Source organism: Lycorma delicatula, chromosome 7 (genome assembly GCF_047948215.1).
Source record: "Lycorma delicatula isolate Av1 chromosome 7, ASM4794821v1, whole genome shotgun sequence".
NCBI classification, from domain to species: domain Eukaryota; kingdom Metazoa; phylum Arthropoda; class Insecta; order Hemiptera; family Fulgoridae; genus Lycorma; species Lycorma delicatula.
The window spans coordinates 89003470-89026081 of NC_134461.1; the positions used below are offsets into that span (position 1 = coordinate 89003470).

The 22612-nt window shown below is 29.9% G+C and overlaps 1 protein-coding gene across 1 annotated transcript in view; it reads left to right on the top strand.

Annotated features, from left to right (window-relative positions):
- The window catches only part of LOC142328065 (metabotropic glutamate receptor 1-like), a 589241-nt gene that overhangs the window by 256814 nt on the left and 309815 nt on the right, over positions 1-22612 (top strand). The window contains exon 6 of the mRNA XM_075371535.1: positions 11761-11930. Coding sequence (XP_075227650.1) covers positions 11761-11930 — 170 coding nt within the window. The remainder of the gene's footprint in view (positions 1-11760; positions 11931-22612) is intronic.

Here is a 22612-nt window from a genome sequence, read left to right on the forward strand (position 1 = left end):
GTGGAAGATATCAAGAACCAGTTTACTTCTCACTTTAATTAATAAGCCTGGTATGTGATTATTAGTAGCTATGACAATGAATGGCAGTATTATTTTTGGCAGTGACTTGTGATTCATGTCAGATCACCTGCTAATGTTATAGTTATATCTCTTTCCAAAAAATTTATAAATGAATGACAGATTTGTTGCTGATGGAGAAATTTGGTTTAAAAGTAAATGAAAATAAAAATATAGCTTATGAAATTCAACAGAAAGGTGGATAATGAGGAGTTAAATATTGAATTAGGAAAACACTGAATATGAAAAATCACTGAATTTTGTTAAGTAGTAAAATTATAAAGGATAAACAAAGTAAAAAAAGATATCAAAATTAAATTTGCTCAAACCAGAAAAGCTTTTGCACAAACTAGAAGTATGATGGTATGAAATGTAGTACATAATGTAAAAGAAACAAAGTCAATAGGTTATACAGGAAAATAAGAGAGTACAGATTTTGGGGTGTGTTACAGTAGAGTTTTGAACAATAAGTGAGAAAATGGAATTTAGACAAAGAGGATTTAAGATAAACTGGAAAGGAGAAGTCTGCTGGAGAATCTTGTAAAAAGAAGAACCGGTGGTTTATATAATTCTAGAAGGAATTAATTGTAAAGCAAGATAAAGACTAGAATGTCTAATTACACATTTTATTATGTAGGAAGTTTTGGGACTAAGAGAGATTGTAGTTCAGAATAAAAAAAAATAATTGAGTATATCATTTTGTCTTAAGACTTTAAACAAAAATATTTTTAAACAACCACTACAATGAAGATGAACCATTTTTTCATATATCTGATTATGTCAATCATTCTACAATGCAGCATTTGGCAACGACATTTTAATATGTGAAAAATGTGTTTATAAATATACTATTGGTATAAACAGATAACATCAGTATAAATATTTATACCTAAAGTTTATCAGTTTATTACATCTTTAGTTTGATTAAGTTTAGCGTTTAAAATATAATTCTCTACTGAGAATAAATTATTATTTATTTTTCAACTAATTGGTAATCTTTTTTAAGTTATTTCAAACGTGATTAAATTTTATATAAATTTATTCAGATAAACAATTTTAATAAAAACACCAAAATTAAAAAGCAATGGGTGAAAGATATAATTTTAAATATTTACTAGCTTCTAGATCTGGTTTCTTTAAAGTACATTTAATAGTAAAACAATGTACAGGGATTTCAATCCAAGGGAGATATTATGTTTAATAATAAAACTCATTAACTGCCATGAAAAAATGAAACAAAAGAGAGATATATAGTACTTCAGGGCGTCCATTCATTCATTTATTCTCAGCTTCATAATGAAGTAATGAAATAATAATGTCAATTAGGAAAACAAAAACTTTTTTCATTACTTATTAATCTGTTTTTTATTGAAGATTCACTTGCTAATAGAATTTTAAATTTACTATGTATTTATCCATGACAGTAAGGGAAGGTATTAGTTTAAAACATAAACGTTTGCAATGACAAATTGAACCAAATTTAATAATAAAACATTTAAAATAACTTACTCCAAAATATTTTCATTTGCTTTCATGATCATCCTCTTATGATTGGTGCTGCTGATGATTATTAACTGTAATTTAAAAAAAAATCTGAATTTGTATTGCTGATAGTTTTTTTTTTTAATTAGGCTGAAAAATATGTAAGATATGGTCAAATGCACATTAAATTCATTATATTGTTGTTGTTAACTTTATATGTTTCATATGTTCAAACATATTAAGATGTGTCCTTTGTTGTTTATGTGTAGCTATCAGTTTTGTGGAAATTTTATTTGCGTCTTTTTATTGGTATGCAAATACTGACTACTACAAAGGAGGTCTTTTTAGTGTTCATTGGTATCTTTATTTGAAACTACAACCTGTTTGACCAGTGTACACCTTGTACACTGGACAAAATGGATGGAATATATAAACCAAACTGTTTCAGGGACACAAAGTTAGATGAGTGAGTTCTAAAATAATCTGATTTTGTTTGTTGTTCTGTGGTAAATGATCTTGAACTACAACTACGTTTCATGTTTGGAATAAAATTAATTTTTTATTTATGTATTTTTTTATTAGCACTAATATTAATGGTAAAAATTGTTTCATGTAGAACCTTGTAACTCCCTAAACTTTCAGAATTTGAACAGCAGTTATAGTTTCTGTCACTGTTAAAATTATAAAAAAAAGTGTGCATACATAAAACAAACAAAATTTTTAAAAAACGGCCAACTGGTTATGGATTAAAATTACGTATCTAATATTGTAACAGTAAAAAAATGGGAAACAAGACTAGTAATTTTATAATGGAACAACATCAATGTTGTCAGAGTACATTATGCATTTCCTTTATACTGTTTTCTCTCATTTTACAGGTTTCTCTTTTTTTCATGCTGGAACTTTTTTGTTTTTCCTCTGTATAAATAATGAAATTAAATTTACATTATGAACCAAAAAATGAACCTTCCTATGAAAAAGAAATATTGGAATATTATATGTACAGCTACTTCATTTCACACCATTAACATAAAAGGGGGTTGATGCACTCTGTATAATAAACTTTATTATTTTGGGCTGTAGAGTTGACTGTTTTGAAAACAGTCACCTATTAGAGGTTGTTGCTAAGTACTATTAACTGAATAGGTAACTTAACATGAGTCATAAGTCATCTCTGAAAGTGGTGCAGCTTCTCTCAAAAATAAAAATTGCCATATACCAGGACTACAAGATAAATTGAAGAGTGAAACGATATCTTATTTCCTTTCTTACTGAGTAGAATTAGTTGTTTCTCATTAGAATTAATTAATTAGAATTTACACATTGGAATTAAAACTAATTTAGCATTAGTATGCCAAACTCACAAAAATTCAAATTAAATTCTTAAAAGTCTTATTAAGTCTTAAAAGTGACACATTCATTCTGTTCAATAAAGGGACTGGCCATATAATGAACATCATTCCTTAAAAAGAAAGAAAGACTTAAAATTCTGACTAGTGTTTCTTGAACTACAAGTGCAAGTAAAGTAAGTGTTGACTTACTTCATATCCACTTGCGAAATGGGAAAAAATAGTGTAAAGTAACAAATTTATTACCATCTTTTGGTTTTGAAACAATACATTATATAGACTGAGGTTGAAGGAATTTGCTAGATTTTTATAAGTTTTCATGATTAAAATTATAATTCAAAAAAAGTTTTCATTTTTGAGAATTTATAATTCTTTAATGCAAGTTTGACTCTAGAAATTAAAAACTTTTGTTTTTTTACATCTTCCTCTCATATCTACAGGATTTTAAATAGAAAATAGAAAAAAAAAATAAACCATCTCTCTGTTATTGTATTAGCCTAATGTAAACATGATTTTATTTACAAATACATGAAAATAAAATATAAATAATGTAGAAAAATAAAACTAAACTTGGAGCATTATAAGTCTAGGCTCTTCAAAGTGGATTAAAAAGTTTAATAAAAATAAATAAATAAAGAGAAGTAGAAATACAAATTTTAGTCGTTTAATGTTGGAGCAAGTGAGAAAATGAGCCTGCTTTGTGTTTATGACAAGATAGTTCGTGTTTATAAATAACATAAGTGTATCTATTGCTATTTATTACCTTTACATGATATTAAACATAGCTGGATTGGTTAAAGCACAGTTTGATGAATGTTTGTGTAATCGAAATAGATGGAATGCAAAAGGGGAAAGTATTTGATCTCAATATGGCATATACTTATGTTTAACTCATATTTATTCCTGTCTACATTACATATATTTAAAAAATGAAATAACTTTTAAACTACTATGAAAAAGTAATATTTAAATTTGTAGTAAATTTTGAAACTTACCATGAACTTTTTTTTATTTATTTATTTTTTTTCCCCAGCTACCAGGACTGGACTTGCAATCATGCATCATGCAGTCATGGGAGGTAACTCATCTCTAACCACTCAGGAGCCCCCCCCCTCCCCAACTATGCTGTCCATGCCAGAGCAACCCAACCAGCCGGGTCTCGGACTTCTACGCCTTGTCTCAAGTGAGGGAACCCCAAAAGGGACCCTCCCCCCACTGGGACTATGGTCTACCATTGCTGTATGCCTCTAACAGGAACCCCCCAGGGGATCCCCATCGGGACTAAAGTCTTTATGCCTTGCCCCAAGTGATGAATCCCCAAAGGAACCAACCACCAGGACACAGTTCTTAACTCCTAGGCAGCCTGCCTAAACCACAGACTCCACTCCCAAGACCCCTGGGGTCTCCAATCACTCATCCAGTGCGGTCCACCTCAGTGAGCTGCCACCTCCTGATTAGGGCTGCTCGCCCTTCCCCTGCCAGTAGTCCCCCAATCTGCTTCCCAGTCACTTCGACTTCAGAATCCCAGCCGCTAGCTCATCAACAGCCTGCCACTCATTCGCAGCATGAAACATGCAATCGATGGTGGTTTCTGGCACTAGCCACCCCAGGCATAGTCTCTCCTTTGCTTCTGCTCACCTGGGGCACACATAAAATGTATGCTCGGGGGTATCTTGTTGACCACAATAAATACACTCAGGGAATTCTAGCCTTCTGAACCTATGCAAATAAGTCTCAAATCTCCCATGCTTTGAAAGCAGGTGGTAGGTATAGAACCCAACTTCATCATGCTTACTCTGCAGCCAAGGCCCAAGCTGACGGATCAACCAAAGAGTCCATGCATCCTTACACATGGTTTCCTAAAACTCCTGCCATTCCTGCAGCACCAGGGCAGTGGAGTCTACCTTCCGCATCCCCTCATATGCCCGTTTCAGTTGCAGTGCCCAAAGATGGATCAGTGGGACACCCGCCAATACCCCCAACCACGTTTCCAGACACTGTCAAATAGGCAGTGGCGATTTTAAGTGCCGTTCACTGCTGTATCGAGGCCAGCCGCCTCACATTCTTCTTTCTTTCGTGCTTCAAACCAAGCCGGAACAGCATAAAGAGAATCGACATAGCCACCGATATGAGGAGCTTCCCCGCGGTCCCCTCCTAGACACCATTCCAGTAGCTCGCCCAGCCTTGTCCGTAACCTTTTGAATGAGTTTATTAAACAAGCTGGACCTCTCAAACCATACCCCCAAATATACAACGTGTTCGACATGCTCACCCGGAAACCATCAACGGGAATGCTGATGTCCTGCATGCAACAAGAGCCAATCACTGCCACTAGTTGCTTCTTATGGGGCATCAACTCAATGCCTCTCTCGTGAAGCCAAGAACTCACCTTAACGAACCTTAACGAATCTTAACGAGAACTGGCAACTACGGCTCACAGCCGTAGTTGCCAGTTTCTTCCACTTTCTCTTCTTTACGGCCATCCACCAACAGCACCAAGTCATCAGCATAGGCGAAGGCAACTACTGATATGCCCTCCAGGAAAACCAGCTGCAGGACTCCATCAAAGGCTGGGTTCTACAGGAGGGGTCTCAACACCGACCTCAGATGCACACCTCCAAATATCTGCAAGCATATATCTCCCTCCTTTGTCACCTTCAACAGGTACCTCTCGTGCAGGAAATCATTCAGCGCTGCCACCAAATAGTCGCTGATATTCGTACGCTAAAGTTCCTCTATCACAACTCACAAAGGCACACTGTTGAAGGTGTTCTTCACATCCAGAAGGACCAACAGGGGGATCCTTTTGGTCCTCCAGGTACCAGCCGCATAGCATCTGATCCAGCCAATTACTTACTCTTCAGAGGGTATCTACAGTGACACTTCCCCTGGATGAAGCTGTACTGATTAGGCCTCCTGTGGCCTCCAGTTCAGCTCTGGTTTTCTCCCTCAGAAGCCTCTAGTACAACTTACCCAGGACAGTCTGTCTGTAAGCATATCGGCCAGTAAGCCACCACATGGTCTGTAGACACCGGTTTCAGGATAAACTTATCATGAACTATTCTTGCTTAAAATAACTTAAGTTCATAAAATTTATATATTTTTTTTATAAATAGTAAAACCATTATTTTATATTTAATATTTTAATAATATAATCTGTAATCTCAGATAAACTTGCAAAATAAAAAAAATATAAAAACATTATATACAGTGTCTCATGCATTTTTTGATATTTTTTGGTTTTTAATAAGAATCATATTTCTTAAACTCATTAAACGGTTCAGTTGACATTACTTGGATAGATTTTGTCAGAATAAATTCTTTGAAAATTTTGTAGCAACATTTTATTGATTTACTTATAGATTAATTAAGTTATTGCACATCATACCAAAAGAATTTTGTTCAATGACAACAGTTTTTTGTGCTTTACAATCTCTTCAAAAATTACAAGAGATATGGTCTAGGACCTGTTTGATATAGTTGCTTAGGACAAAAACCATAAAATTTACGACTTAATTTTACTTCAAAGAATTTCAGTATGGTTTGAGCAGAAATCAGCTTGAAATTGCACATTTTTCAGAGGTTTACACACTTTTTCAATGTATTGGTTATAGTTATAATATGGGAAAACAACACAGGTAGTTTACAATAATATTATTAATTCATACATTAGTTTACATATACAGCTTGAAATATCTTGATAGAAAGCAAATCTAATCTATTACAAATCTAATCTAATTTATTACACCAAATACCTTTTGTTGGATTTCTGGCTTGTATGTAATATTTATTTATTTGTTCTCCATTCTTATGCGCGATTGCTTTTTAAGCATCATAACCATGACCATTCTAAGTATCCATAACAGTTATAACTTATTGCCATGGTTGCAATACATCCAAAAATTAACAATCATCTTATGCTAATCTAAGGAAAGTGAGAATATTCTATTGCACATAGGCAACAGAATATACTGTTGCTTATTAGCATACTAAGCCCAATATTATGTTGGCATTCATAAATATCTAAAAATATTTCTACCTACACACAATTGAGTTAGCTATGCTTTAAGTTGATTATATTTTATTTGTGCAGTTATAGTTAATGAAAGTCATCAGTTAAGATTCTAAAATATTTTTTAACTACAAACTGAAATGATTTTTTTATAAGTTTTCAGTTTCTTTTTTTTAAGTTAAAAGACATGCATTTAATGAAAGAAGTATGTTGAAAATACCTGTCTTCTTAACTAACCAGTCTGCAGTTACTTTACCTGGAATTACAATATAAAGCAGCAGTAGTAGTTTCAATGAGGAAGATTACTAGATAAATTGAAGTATTTTGATGTAAATAAAAAACTTCATTGAATATCGACTTATTTATGTCTGGAATATTATTTTCCATTAAAATAGTAAATAGTTGTGAATTGTGTTTATTAGGATTTACATATTATTTCATTCATCATTGTATATGTACATTTTATATACTTAAATTTCCTTTTCCCCCTTTTTGCATCTTTACCTGTCCTTCAAATTCTTTTCTGTATTCTGTTTGTACTTTTTCTTCTATCTCTTCTCATTATATTTTTTCCCTAGCTCTCTATCCTCTTTTCATTCTCCTCTTTCTCTTTGTTCTTTTAAGTTTTTTATATTTCTCTTTCCAGCTTCTATCAACCTAATCTTTCTTTTCCACCCTTCCCTTTTAGCATGCCTTTCTCCCTTAACACCGGACTATAATTAGTACATATGAATAATAACTGAAAGCAGTAGGACTTTAAGTATTCCAACCTAATTAAAACTGAGCCTGTCGAGATTACTAAAAAGTTCAGCATACATAATTTAGGATTTATAAAACGAGCTATACAGATTTTGGTATATGAAACTAAATAAATTTTCTGTTAAAGATTAATAAAAGCATTTGAATTACTAAATTATTTTCGATATGAGTTTTTAAAAATAATTCACCAAAGTACAAGTTAATTTATTTTATTTTTTATGCAGGTGAACGTTAATCTACTGGCAACTAATTCTACTGCAAATTCCAAAAGGAAAAAACTTCTAATAGATAATGAAAATATTAATGCAGTAATAACAAAAACAATAATATTGTCGACAAAGATATGTTGAATAAAACAAATTAGAATACTGAAATATATTTATATTTTATTTTCACACATTGCTATTACTTAATGTAGTTATATTTTAAATCTTCAGTATGGACATTAACCACTATAGTTTTTTTATTTTACAGTTAATTATGTACTTTACAATGCTACTTTGAAACTAATGATTTTACCACAGTCTCCTTTGATCTATTCATGCAAATACTGGGGAATTTTCTTAAATGATACATCCATAAAGTAGCATTACTACTCATTTCTAATATTATCTACATAACTTTATCAAGATAAGGATACCCTAATAATAATTAATAATATAATAATAATTTAATTGAATGATTGTTCATTTAATATGTTGTTTTAATAAAATGTATTGTGTTTGTAAATGTCTTATTAATTGAGTATATTGGGAGCTCAGTTTTTTATGTACTATCTGTAAAATTAACATACTGTGATTACTGTCATTTATGTGCATTTTATTTCTATGAGGTGATTTGCAAAAACTTTTATTTTGTTGTGTGTAGTGTCTGTATGTATTCTTTTGTTGTGATTGAATGTGCATCCAATCTGTTTAATATATACACAGTACAACCAATGCAGTTTAATTCATATACTTCTGGGTTATTGTATTTAACAGTGAGTAAATCATACAATTCATGTAGAATACTAACAAAACACACACTAATGAACGAAGCAATTCATCAATATACAAATTAAATTTTAAAAATTGTACTAAATACTATATTGAACAGACTCTATGAACATTCAACTACACATAGCACTACAAGTAACAAAGATTCAAATTTTTAAATCACATTACAGAAAGAGGGCACTCATATTCAAAAATAAAAATTACAATGTGCAAATTTCATTCTTTTATAGAGGTTGAATGTTATTATTTTAAAATAAATTTCCAATATTATGTTCCAATATTTTATGTTATAGATATTTCTACTACTCTTTTTAGTATGTGTTTTGAAAGTTATCTTCCATTACAACTGAATTCTAAGTGACAAAAACAAGAAGTGTTAGAAAATTTATTTTTGTTTTGACATGGGAAATAATCTAAATTTATCAATTTTACGATCTGAATAAAAAAAAAGGGGATAGAAATAAAAAGAGTTATAAATAATGATATATATATATAAAAAAGTTTGCGGTATTTTCTATAAGATATATTTCATATTGCTCTCCCTATACATTTATCAAATTCCTTTATTTGAAAAGTTTTTATCAGCATGTTATGTAATACAAATGTATTCTACTAATAATATTATGTAATAATATGTTTAGAATAATACATTCAGACTAATATCAATTTACAGCATAATGTATAATTTTGGATAAAAACAGCATTATTCAAAATGATCTATAGAATGAAACTCTTAAAATTAAGTTGTTTATATCTATTTTTTAATTGTTTATTCTTTTAATTTTACTCTAGAAAATAAATTCTAATAAATTGATTTGTAACACTACTTTGAAAATCATTTTAAACATAAACATGTTTTTTACTGTTATTTCAAAATTTTATATGATAAAAGTTAAATTATGGCTCTCTTCATGTTAAAATTGTTAGTGATATTTCACCTGCTCTATTTTCTTTTGATTGACTGTTTTTAAATAATTTATTATTTAAAAAAAAAATTAGGGTTTGTTAATCAAAAATATTGATTATTATGAATTTTAAAAAATCTTTTTTGGTTTATTTAAACTTTTATTAAAAGTTTAAATAAACTTTTAATCATATATAATAAACTATATTATTATATATATATATATATATATATATATATATATATATTATATATAATATAATATATTATATATAATATATATATATATATATATATATTATATAATATAATATATTATATATAATATATATATATATATATATATATATATATATATAATAATATTATTCAAAATATTAAAACTTAAATAAATAATATTGCAATAAAATTTAATCATTCACCCCATCCCAAAAAAAAAAATCTTAGGTAACTTTTTTTTATTGGTTGTAATTTTATCAGTAGAAATTTGTTTACTTTCTTCACTTAACATAGTAAATGTAGAGAAATCAGAAATTTTTTTTTGGAAGGTGATTTTTAGAAAGGGTGGGGAATAAAAAAAATATAATTTTTGTTAATTTTTAAAACTTTTTGGTAATTTTACAATAAAATTTAAATAAATTATTTAATAAATTATTCCCACTTCAACAAAGAAATCTTGGGTAATTTTTTCATGTGTAACTAATGCCAGGAAAGTATTACGACTTTGTTGTCAGCTTTTTTGTCTTTTCTTCTTGTTCTAAAATGCAATAAAGTTGAAAAATATTGGAGAATGATCTACAATGCTCCACTTTTACAGAAACCTTTCAGAAGTTCTACAAATCTTTAAAATGTAATGATGTTCAAATATATTCTAAAATCCCAAATGTTTAAGAATTTTAACTTTTTTTAACGTTTTAATATTCTTACCTCTCACCTATCCTGCAGTGGTTGCAATGGGGTTGTCTAACACCCATTGTATTTTTTCTCATTTAATAAGTTATAATAGTCCCAAGTTTGGTTGAAATCGGTCTTTTGGTCTAAGGAAATGTGGAATAAACTTACATACTTACTCATATATCCACGTACATTCATACAATGCCTTATATTTGTATTGAGATTTCAAATAAGAATTTACAATTTGGGAAATTTGTAAAGAAAAAAATTCTAAAATTATTAATGATTAGCTTTCAAATTATATGTAAATTACACATCCAGAAAATCGTTTCAATATTAATTATATGTAGCTCCTTCATAAAGTGATTAACCAGTGAAATGTGAAATTATATCCTAATTATAATTATTTATGCTTCTATATATAACAAGAAATTTTTTATGAAAATGAATTATATTACTTGTTATTTTTTTCTAGTTTTCGTCTGTATGTGTGTCTGCTTTATTAGGAAAAATGAATATATAAATTTTGATTTAAAATTGTAGTTAAAAGATTAAAATACAGAGAGTGTATTTATAACTTCAGTCATTGTTATAAAATGAATAATTATGCTCTTATTGCAAACTGTGAGACATATAAAACTATTGTATATAAGTGAAATAATTTGAATATACTTTTAAAACTAAATTTTAATAATTTAATTAAATTTCTTATTTCCCTAATTCAATCATCATATTCAAACTTTATTTGTTCATTAGTAATATTTTCATTGTTTTGTATTGTATATATATACTTGAGATGCTTTCAAGAATATTTACAAGCATATAAATGTAAAAAGTAATCTAATTGCGCTTGTCTGAAATTGGAAATAATCATGCATTTTCAAGAATACATAACATGTAAATATTTTAAATTAATAACAATAAATTTATGTTCCTTATTTTTGAGAAAATACGTGTAATTAAAACTAACAACAGAAATATAATTAATAAAGAAGTAAAATTTGATTAATTAAGGATATAGTAGATTTAATTTGAATTATTAAAATTTACATTTAAAAATATATTGAAATTATTTTACCGATTAATAATAGTAATTGATTAATGAATTTTGCTCTGATAGAAAAACATACCTCTCTGTACTTTAAATTTTTAATTTCATTTTTAATACAGTCATGTGTTCTTTACAAATTACAGATCTCTGCGAAAGAGAAAAAAATTTATAATCACTAGATGAATGATAAATTACTTTTAAAAAATAAAAAATAATACGTGTTTTGCTATTCAAAATAATACTTTTATCATTTTCAGGAAAAGAAAATTTGAGTGACAGATATGAACAAGATCCTAAATTATCGTTCGTAATTAAATCTATATATACAGCAGCATATGGGTTGCATAATTTACATCAAGATATTTGTGGGAAAAATACAATTGGTGTTTGCTCTGAGATGTTTCCAGTTGATGGATCTCTGTTCAAGGTAAATATTGTATATGTTGTGTGTATATATGTATTAATTATTAAAGCTTATTAACTCATTATTTTTTTTTTTATTTTTGATATAAGTTGATTTAATATAGTTAATTAGATATGTGTGTCAGTGTTCGCGCGTGCGCGCGCGTATTTTATCAATTTACTTTGCACAATAAGAAATCTTTACTCATTTATTCTAATAATGAAATCAACGTATTTTTCTTTTCCGTGGCATAATTGTGTTTTTATTTGAAAAATTTTGAACATCTACCTCGCTGATTTAAATACGAGTATTTTATATGAATAAACTTAATAAATCGATATTTTAAGGGTAATAATAATAATAATAATATATTTATATTTATATTGTACAATGTAAAATTAACTTTCAAAGATAATAAAAAAATAGATTAAAGTACAACTTTTTTTTTTCACTTCTTTAATTTTCGTGAAACTGAAGGAGTAAAGTTAACTTTTAGTAAGTAGCTAGTAGTATTTTACATTTGGTATAGACTTGAAAGTTTAAACCAAATTCGTTAAAGTATTGTTATATTTTACATTTCTGTACCATTTTTTCATTCAGTTTTTTTTTCTCTAAGTAATTAATTTTTCTATCAATTATAAAATATGGTGGGCTGACTTTTTGGTTCTGTAATTTCCAAAACTAATACAGGATATAAAATAAGACGCAATGATTTTTCTTTCGCTATTTTTATAACTATCAACTTTAAGTTATTTCTCGAAAGGACTTTCATTGATCCAGTTTAAATTATTTCTTGGTACTAATTTTCATATTAATTTATTTATTAGATGAGACTCAAAAAAAGTGCAGAGGAGGAACAGCCCCCTGCGAGCTGCCGTTCGTCCGTGCTTGTATGGATGGGCGACAGCGAGGTGGCACGGGGACTCCCAATTGGCCGGGTCACCCGAAAAAAAAGAGGAAAAACCGAGTCCCGGCCATGGAATCGGGACTCGTAAACAGCATAGCTGGGCCTGAATACCCCTGCCCCAACGGTTTGAGGCAGGCACGAAGAGATATAAAAGATCCGGAACCGGTGAGCCGACCTTCCATGCCGGATATACTGCCGGTAGGTGGGGAGGCCAAATTAAAGTCGAAAGGCCACTCCCCTAGGTCGAGTATTGCAGATTCGCCCCAGGAGAGCAGAAAAATAATTTACAAATTTATTTTTAAAAAATTGAAAAGTAGAAGTAAAAACGTTTAGCAATATTTCGAAGCAAAGGACGGTAGGTACTTACGTATTAACGCCACCGCAGCTACAGCTTTATTTAAAAACAAAGTAGTCAATCGGATTTCGGTGGAAAATGAACAGTCTCTTTATTAATTTTAATAAATGTTTATTTATATTTATTTATTTTATAAATATAATTTAACCAAACTTAACCTACGCTCGCTTCGCTCTCTAACCTTGACTAATTAACACCGTAATTTTTTGAGTATTTATTTAATAAATTCAGTAATTATTGCAATTATTTATTATTTAAATAATCAAAACACTCCTGTTAATTAGTCAAGGTTAGCGAGCGAAGCGAGCGTAGGTTAAGTTTGGTTGAATTATATTTATAAAATAAATAAATATTAAAAAAAAAACATATATTAAAATTAATAAAGAGACTGTTCATTTTCCACCGAAATCCGCTTGACTACTTTGTTTTTAAATAAAGCTGTAGCTGCGGTGGCATTAATATGTAAATACCGAACGGTATTACTTTCAGTCGAACGGTGCGATTGGGGAGGGGGTGACATTGAATATATATATATATAGGTCAATGTATAAAATTTGGAGCTTAAAAATCTGCAAACCAATTTCATTAATATTTATATATGCTGTATTAATGTATCTGAATTTGTGCGTGTGAAAATTTGATAAAGATTGGTTTAATCTTTCCTGAGTTATGATTAATTTAAAGACAACAGACAGTCTAACCTCAATTTTAGCTATATTTTTTTTTTTTGGGTTGCATGGTGTGATTGGGGAAGGAATGAAAATGAATTTTCTTTATACTTTAAGGTATGAGGATTACGAAATTACCATTTACGTACAAAGTTGCGTGGCTCGACAAAATTTCCAAAATTATTCGATCAATTTCTTTGAAATTTAAGTATTCTGTAGCTGTGTATCTGAAACTGTGAATGTGAAAAATTTATGAAAATCGATTGAATCGTTCTTCAGTTATGCTCAATTTAAGGCTGACAACAGACAAAATAACCTCAATCTAAGATTATGTTGACTTTATATTCGTCTATTTTTTGTAGGCGCTTATGCAGTGAGTCACACTGGTGATTAAAAGAAATAATTATACAAAATAAAATAATGAAAAATCAGTTTTCAAGAAATTTTTTGCAAGAATTTTTAAAAGTTGTTTTTATAAGTTTCATAAATATTTTCAATCAGCCACTTTAGTTTATTTTAAATCATTATTCAAAAGATATAAATCACGGAACTGAGAGAAATCATTTCTAATATCTTCTCTGTTAATTTGTTTCAGCGATAAATTGCAGTTTCAGATTGTTTAAAAAATATATAAACTTAATTTTTCTTTTCTTGGACTAATATGGAGTTATTATTCAAATACTGATTGACTAATATGTTTAATTAATATTTATAAATTAATTAGTTACTCAGGTATAAATTGAATGTAGTAATCTTCTTTTTTTTAAGTTAATCAGATTGATGAAAATGTCTAAAAATTTGCTGAGATCCAAACACAGAATGAAATGAATAAGAAACTATAGTATATGATCAATATATCATGAAGCTATTTGTCTATATGAACCCTTTGAATTTTATTCTAATTTTGTAAATATTATTAGGCTTATGTTTTATCTGCGAGTTTATATCCACGTGTCAAAGTTGTCAGGTGATGTATATTAATATACATGATTTATTTGAGGTTTTGCGTCATTCATTTTGACATTCCAGTTATGATTTTATTTTTAATAAATACTATCTATCATTTTGGAATGATTGCTATTTAGGTTACAAGCAAAATATAGGTAAAATTTCTGCCAGTACATATTCATGATACTGGGATACATATATTTGTGTGTGTGCGCGGGTCTATTGATTAATAGAAAAATATATATAAATATATTAACACGTATTTTGTGTAGAATATATAAAATTGTACGAGATCAATCCGTTTAGAAAAACTGATGTGTTACAATTTTTAACTGGACAGGTGATATTTTATATTTTATTCAATATTCTGTAAACATGTACATAAATCACTGAATAGACATTGTTTAACTTTAGTGTCAGATTTCTTCATTCTTTGAACACGAAGCTATCTTACAAGAAACACTCTTGGGAAATAAACATAAATATTCAGATATAATATTCTATAAAGTAATGTTATTGTAGGTATTACATTCATTCTTGAGTTTTAATATTTATAAGAGTTATTGAAAACAATCTTTGATTACTTTTGAGATTTTATATTAATAAAATAATAAAAAAGCAACAATTGTGGTTTTTCTCCTATTTCTGTAGCATTAACCCTTATACATCAGATCTTTGTTAACAGAAATGTTAAGTAATATCGGACTTAATTAGTAAGTGGATGAAAACCAGTTATTTGCTTCATATTTCCTTTCAAATCTCTTCTATCCAAACCTAAAAATATTGAATAGATGTAAAAAGAAATTCGTTTCCCTGTAAATCATCGATATTTTTGTGAAGATCTAAAAATAAAGTATGATTTTTTTTTTGTTTGTGGGCGAAAAACGCCTGGGCGTTATCATCGCCCGGAATTTTATTAATAAAAGGATGAAATAACTCCAAAATAATAAAGCTTATAAGGTGTAAAATTAATATTAATCATAAAATAAAATGTTATTAAAACAAGAGTCAAGAAGGTAAAATAAAACTCAAAACTAATACTGCAGACGAAGTCTTTAAAATATAAAAGTTAAAATAATGGAATAAAGAAACTATATAAAACTTACCTAATACCGATGAGTTGTGCCAAAGGCTCCCTTCTCGGATAATAAAATTAAAGACATAGAACCAAAAAAATCAAAATTGAAAATAAAGGTTAAAAATTATCAACAACTCTTCTAGCATAAAAATATATATGATAATATTAAATTTTTTGCGGTAACCTGGTACTATGCAAAAACAGAAACATCCGGTCCAAAATTTCGTTATTATTGTATATCACGGATGTTTCTAGGTAGATTAAACTTACAACGCAACGCCGCATAACATATGCAGTTCACGAGAATGTGGTGAACAGTCATGCGGCAGTTGCATCGTGTGCATAGGGGTGGGACTTCTCCTGACAGTAGGTATTCATGTGTGATCCTCGTATGTCCTATTCGTAAACGCCATAGGACCACTTCCTCACGACGAGACTTTCTGCAAGAGGAGCCCGATGGCAACACTGAATCTTTAATCCGTCGAAGTTTATTATCGACAGTAGTCGCCCAGTCACTTTGCCACCTTGCTCTCAGTGATTGTTTTAGACGATTGATAAAATCAATCGGTTGGTGAAAGGAGGTTGAATACACGCTTCTTAAAATAATAAATAATAAAATCTGATGAAATAATAAAGTATGATGAATAGTAATATATTTTAAGAAGGATTTAGAAGTTCAGATTTACACGATAGAAAAAATAACTCATATTGTATAGAATGAAGCAGATAGTAAGCGATTTTATTAGCTCCATGAACAGAAACCATTCATCAGATCGCCCAGAAAATGCATTAGCATAAAATGTCTCAACATTTCTAGCATACGTATTGCATGGTCTATCCCCCAAAAAAATTAACAAGAAGAAGGATTATTCTAAAGAATTGTTCTTATTTATTCTAATTATTCTAAAGATTATATTCTTTTAGAATTATTCTAATTATGGAAAAGCAATTGACAATTAGAAACTATGATAAACTCAAGAAGGAATCACAGGATGAAATAAAGTCTTTAGAAAATTGTGTAGGATAGCTTAGACAACTTACCAGAACCGGACTTTTGTCCCGCCCATAACCCTGACGTGGGATTAGGAATTTAATTAAAATGAGAGTAGAGGATTAAAGTTCAACTATACCAAAAATTTCCTTTTTTATAGAAATTACTTCCCCAGTTGAGTTAAAGTAATATATAAAATAGATCGTTTTATTTTAGGAAAAAGGTTCATTAATTTATTACTTTATACTACCTGTCGCTTTTCATACTATCTGCCTTTCTTATGCCTTTGACACTTGTACATCACTAGAGATACAAGAGGTACAGTCAGAGTTGCTTTCATGAGAGTAATGATGTTCACCATACAGGCAGTCCCTTTGGTAAATATAACAAACGTGTTACTTGTGGTATTAAGTATCACCTGAATTTTGGTGCACTTTGCGTACTCATATTTAACAGTATATTTGGCTCAGGGAAGAAACCAATGGGAAACCACTTTGCTTTTTATTTTCCCTAGTAAGCCTGTAATGCGATATTTTTTATTATTAGGGACGCCTATGGTATTTTATTTTTGTAAATGTATTAGAACTTTTATTAAATTCCCTACAACAATGACCGGTTATGTTAAACTTAGCACGAGGCGTGATCAAAAAGTATTTGATGTCATTTTTTATTGCGGTAACCATTGGTAACGCCGGAGGGGGACGTCGTTGAAAATGAAGACAAGTATTAGTTGCATATGATGCACTGTTTTGCTACCATTGCAGCCGCAGCTTAGCACCTATAAACGTATGAGTAGTTCTTGTATTTCCGTTGCCGTTCAAAATTACTGGACGAGTTGAGTAGAAAAATTTGCATAACATTTTTTTAAAAACTTGGCGACTATCAAGTAGAAACAATATAGAAGATTTGAACAACTTTAGGTGATCGAACTATGGGTGTTACAAAAATTAAAGAGCGGTATCGTTGAGTGGAAAATTTGCTGGGTTAATAATGTGTTACATCAGAAGGAGCCTATTTTGAAGAAGACAAATCATTAAACTAAGAAGGTTAAGTATTTTAGTTTTTATGGGCCAAGCAAATATTTTTTGATTACACCTTGTTCATACATAGAAATCAAAGTGGCACACGTATGAAAGTGTCCAACTCAACAATAAACTATTCAAAAAGACCTTCCTCCTTAAGCAGTTAAAATTAACAAAAGTAATTCTAATTTGATTTATTTCTTCTTGTTAATAATCAAAATAAAAATTAATTTAAAGGAAGTAGAACAGATTTTACATTATTAATTTTTCTCAATGTGATGTTGAAGTAAGAAATAATAAGAAAAGTTAAAGTAAGAAAAGTAGGAAATAATGTTACGGGAAAACAAACAAACACATATGAATTCTGTTGATTATTCTAAATTTAATGTATTTTGTTTTCTTTTTTTAAACGAGCAGTTTCTCAAAGTACACCATGTGTATTCTTTCACTGATGGTAAAGTTAAAAGTTTTTAAACAAATGCTGTGAATTTAATATTTGAATACATTTTATTTTTTTCTCTTTGCCGTCGTTCCCACTTTCAATTGAACTTTTATAATATAATGTTACAAATTTACTTACTGTAATTCTAATATTTATAGTATTTTCGCGCAAAAATTCAAGAAAATTAGTTGAAAAGGTTAAGGAAAAATAATACACATTCTATACAAAATAATTCCATAGAATTTTACTAATCGGTATACTTTATACTATTTGTTATACTGTTTCGTTGCGAAGCTTCTACTTTTCTGGCATTATAACTCTAGAACTAAGCTGCAATAAAGTATGGTAATCAATCAAAAAGTGGGGTATGAATATTTTTTCACTTCTCGACGTTTCATGACCCAGGGATTTAAAAAAATTAAAAAAAAGTTGGAGTAATATTCATACGTATATACGTACATACGAGTATTTTGGGGGTCAATTTTATCAAAAGCTGGCTAAAATATCCCCACTTTATATTAAGCTTAGTACATGTGTGCATACATTTTTTTTTGTAGAGGTGGGGAATGCATTTCACAGACGCCATATGGCAGTGTAACAGGTTCCGCAAGATGTTGTTAAATGTGTATGTGTACCTGCGGACTACTGACTAAACTTACACCCCTGGCTACTCGTCCTTCCTGGCATTGCTTAAAGAAGCATTAGTTCGGAAAGGGTGATGCGCCCACTCTTACATTCATACACTACAATGTAATACATCACCGTCCAAACAATACAAATCAACAACATTACGCCAAGAAAACACATCCAACGATAGACAATACAAATCATAATCAAACACATATACAACAAATGTAACAAAGAAAACTCAGACTAGTTCACATTAAACACCACATGAACAAAGAACATAATTGCAGACCGTACATTTAAACTTATCAAATCAGCCCCTTTCAGAGGTCATCATATGTACAAAGTCCCATTATCATCCAGACAGATCACAACAAATGTTGTGATCCGGAACAAATGTTGTGATGTTGTTTATTCCGGAACAAAGAAAACTAGATAACATAATACACTAGCATAATACATCAACATCATAGTACATCAAAAGGGACATGTTAATCAGATCAATAATACATACAACAGAAGTAACAAAATTATACATGTGTGCATACTTATCTTACCATTTTTTTTTTATTTTGCTCCAAAATTTCCCCTTCACTAAAAATTGAAAAAGCTCATTTTTTATTTATTGCATATTTTTTAACCAAATTTTGTACCTTCTTAGGCATAGTAGTAGTACAAGCGACTCGAAAACATACTTTGGTATTAATATTGGTGATGGGAGAGTATATAAAAATTTAAAATTATCGATTTTTTGAATTTTTCAAAACTTTTTGGGCTTATTTAAACTTTTAATTGTATTCAAAGTTTAAATAATAAACTTTTGGTTTAAATTATTATTATAATAAATTAAGTTTTTTTTATTACAATAAAATTTCATCATAATTCACCCCCACCCTTAAAACGAAATCTTAGGTAACTATTTATTGACTGTACGGTTTTTAGTAGAATTTTCTTTCAGTTTCTTTCATTTAACATAGTAAACATTGAAAAATCTAAAATATCTCTTGGTAGGTGATTTTGGAGGGGAGAGCAGAAAGAATTAAAAAAAACCTAATTTTTTAAATTTATTTAAACGTATTATAATGACAATTTTACAATAAAATTCATCATAAATTATTTCCATTCAAACAAGAAACTTTACGTAACTTTTTTTATGTATAATTAATTATTTTTCAACTATATAAGAATAAACAATCAATGCCAGCAAAGTACGAGTCGTATTAAAACTTTGTTGTTAGTTTATTTTTTATTTTTATCATAATGTATTTCTTACGTTTCTTACAAACGGAAAGTTTCATTCGGGGAACCTTTTTTTAGAGTATGGGTAATTTAAATAAATATAAAATTAAAAGAAATAAAATAACCTTATTACAATAAAACAGATTTTATAAGAAAATGCTCTGAAAAGTAAAAAAATTTTTTTTTTTCAGTTCTTTACATTTCGATTTTTGAAACTTTTTATAATTATTAATGAGGCTCCGGTTTCAAACAGTCTAAATTAGATTAAAATATTAATATAATTAAAAAAATTAATAAACTAATTATAATTGTTTAAAATTTTATCGGCATATTTGTTAAAAAAGTAAATAAATTATTTTTCTTATAAAAGAAAAAAATTAAAGAACATAATATATATTGTGAGGAAGGATTCTATAAACTGGAATTGGTAAATGGCGCTTCATAAATCCTACTTAGTGTTTTGCAGTATCCTTTAGCGTATATCTATTGTCACATAGAAAAGAATACATTTATGAAATTTCAAACTTTCTTAAATTTTGTGAAATCAATATTTTAAAAAAGTCTTCATTTTATATACATGTAATCCTTTACAATTTATATTCTTTATAATTTTTCAAAATATTTCTCCGAAGAATACATTTTGAGATTATTTTAAATTTCAAAGTATTTTTGTTTTATTGTACAGTTTTGAATGATTTAATTTATAATCTTTAATTTACAGCCCACCAGGCTGAGCTAGTCGTTAATTCATCAACGCAATATCAGTTGTTTAACAGCTGATTTTCGAAGTCGAAGGTTCTGAGGTTTGAATCATAGTAAATGTTAGTTGCTTTTATATGGATTTGAATTACGATTGATTGGAAAAACCTACAAAATCACTTTTTATTTTATTCCGTAAATCTGAAACTTGCAATTAAATTTTTACGGGATAAGAGAAATACGGAATTGAAGAGATACCCGATTAAAGCTAATTTCTGATTGGCTGGAATCATTTACTTCATATTGTTGAAAAAATATTTATAACATCAATCTTGCGCTGCTGTAGGTGCAATTTTTTCTCTCTTTTTAATCACGAAAGGCTGCTGGATTAGTTTAGTGGTTAACTCGTCGCAAATCACTTGTTTAACAGCTGATTTTGGAAGTCGGAGTTTCTAATGTTAAAATCCTAGTAAAAGTTAGTTACGTTTATACGGATTTGAATACTAGACAGTGGATACCGGTATACTTTGTTGGTTGGGGGTCAATTAACTACACAACTCAGGAATGGTCGGCTGAGTCTGTACAAGACTATTCTCATTTATACGTCATATCCTCATCTCACTTCTTTCCTCATTTCACTTGACTAGGAGGAGGATTGCTTATTATTCACTAGTTTTTTTTTTTTTTTATTTATTTATAAAGGTGGAGGAACCCCATTTACGGGCGCCTAGGCAGTGTCGGGTTTGCTAACATATTTCGCAATATATTATTAGGTGATCCTGCAGCAATACCGACTAAACCTCCAGCCCAGAAAACCGCTTATGCATCATTATTTCAGGAAGGGCGAAACGCCCGCTCACACAATCCGACACCGCGATCAAGGAACACTAATACAATCACACACTCACCACAAAGATACAAAACACAAGCAACACTGACACAGCAAAACACAATTACGCCCACACACACAGTCGGCCCTCACAGGCAAACACCAAACGCACAACATTCAAACAAATTGCGGTACATATACACGCACACACACACACACCCAACATCATGCACACTCTCAGGTACTTACCACAAACTTACACAGACCTTACCAGGACGTCCACAGTCTAAGCTTCAGAAGAGGGAAACTTACGAGTCAGCGGAGTGACCACGGCTTCATTGCATCCAATCGACCCTCACAAGGTTGGGGGGCCCCATAGACACTCGACCGCAGCCCTGTCCGCCGCACAGCAACCTTCGGCTCGGAACCCTCCTTCGGCCTTCTTCAGCGACACGCAGTTTGTCTACAACTACTTTGGCAAATCTCGCCACTGCGTTCCACTAGTTTCACTAGTTGAACAGATCTCACCGTACATATTAGGAGTAAAAAAATAGCTGGCAACACAGTTGTGAAACTTTCCCGTTACGCGGCTAAAGCCTCGTTTCTTTTATTTAAATATAATATTTTTTCCTTTATTTAATTCAATGATTCTAATTAAAGCGCGAGCGCATACCGTATTTAATTCGCGCGAGTGTGACGGTACTAGTGGCGACAGTCGGGACAAACTAAACTAATTTAATTTCCCAACTTATATAGAACAAATTTCGCCCGTACGGTCGGTAGACTGGTGTAGCCGAAAGGCTTAACGCACTAGGTACGGAGTCAACCGGGCGATCGTGTTCGAGACCCAGCCAGACCGAGTACTTTTTCCACTTTAAATATTATTCATTTAAAGTCACAA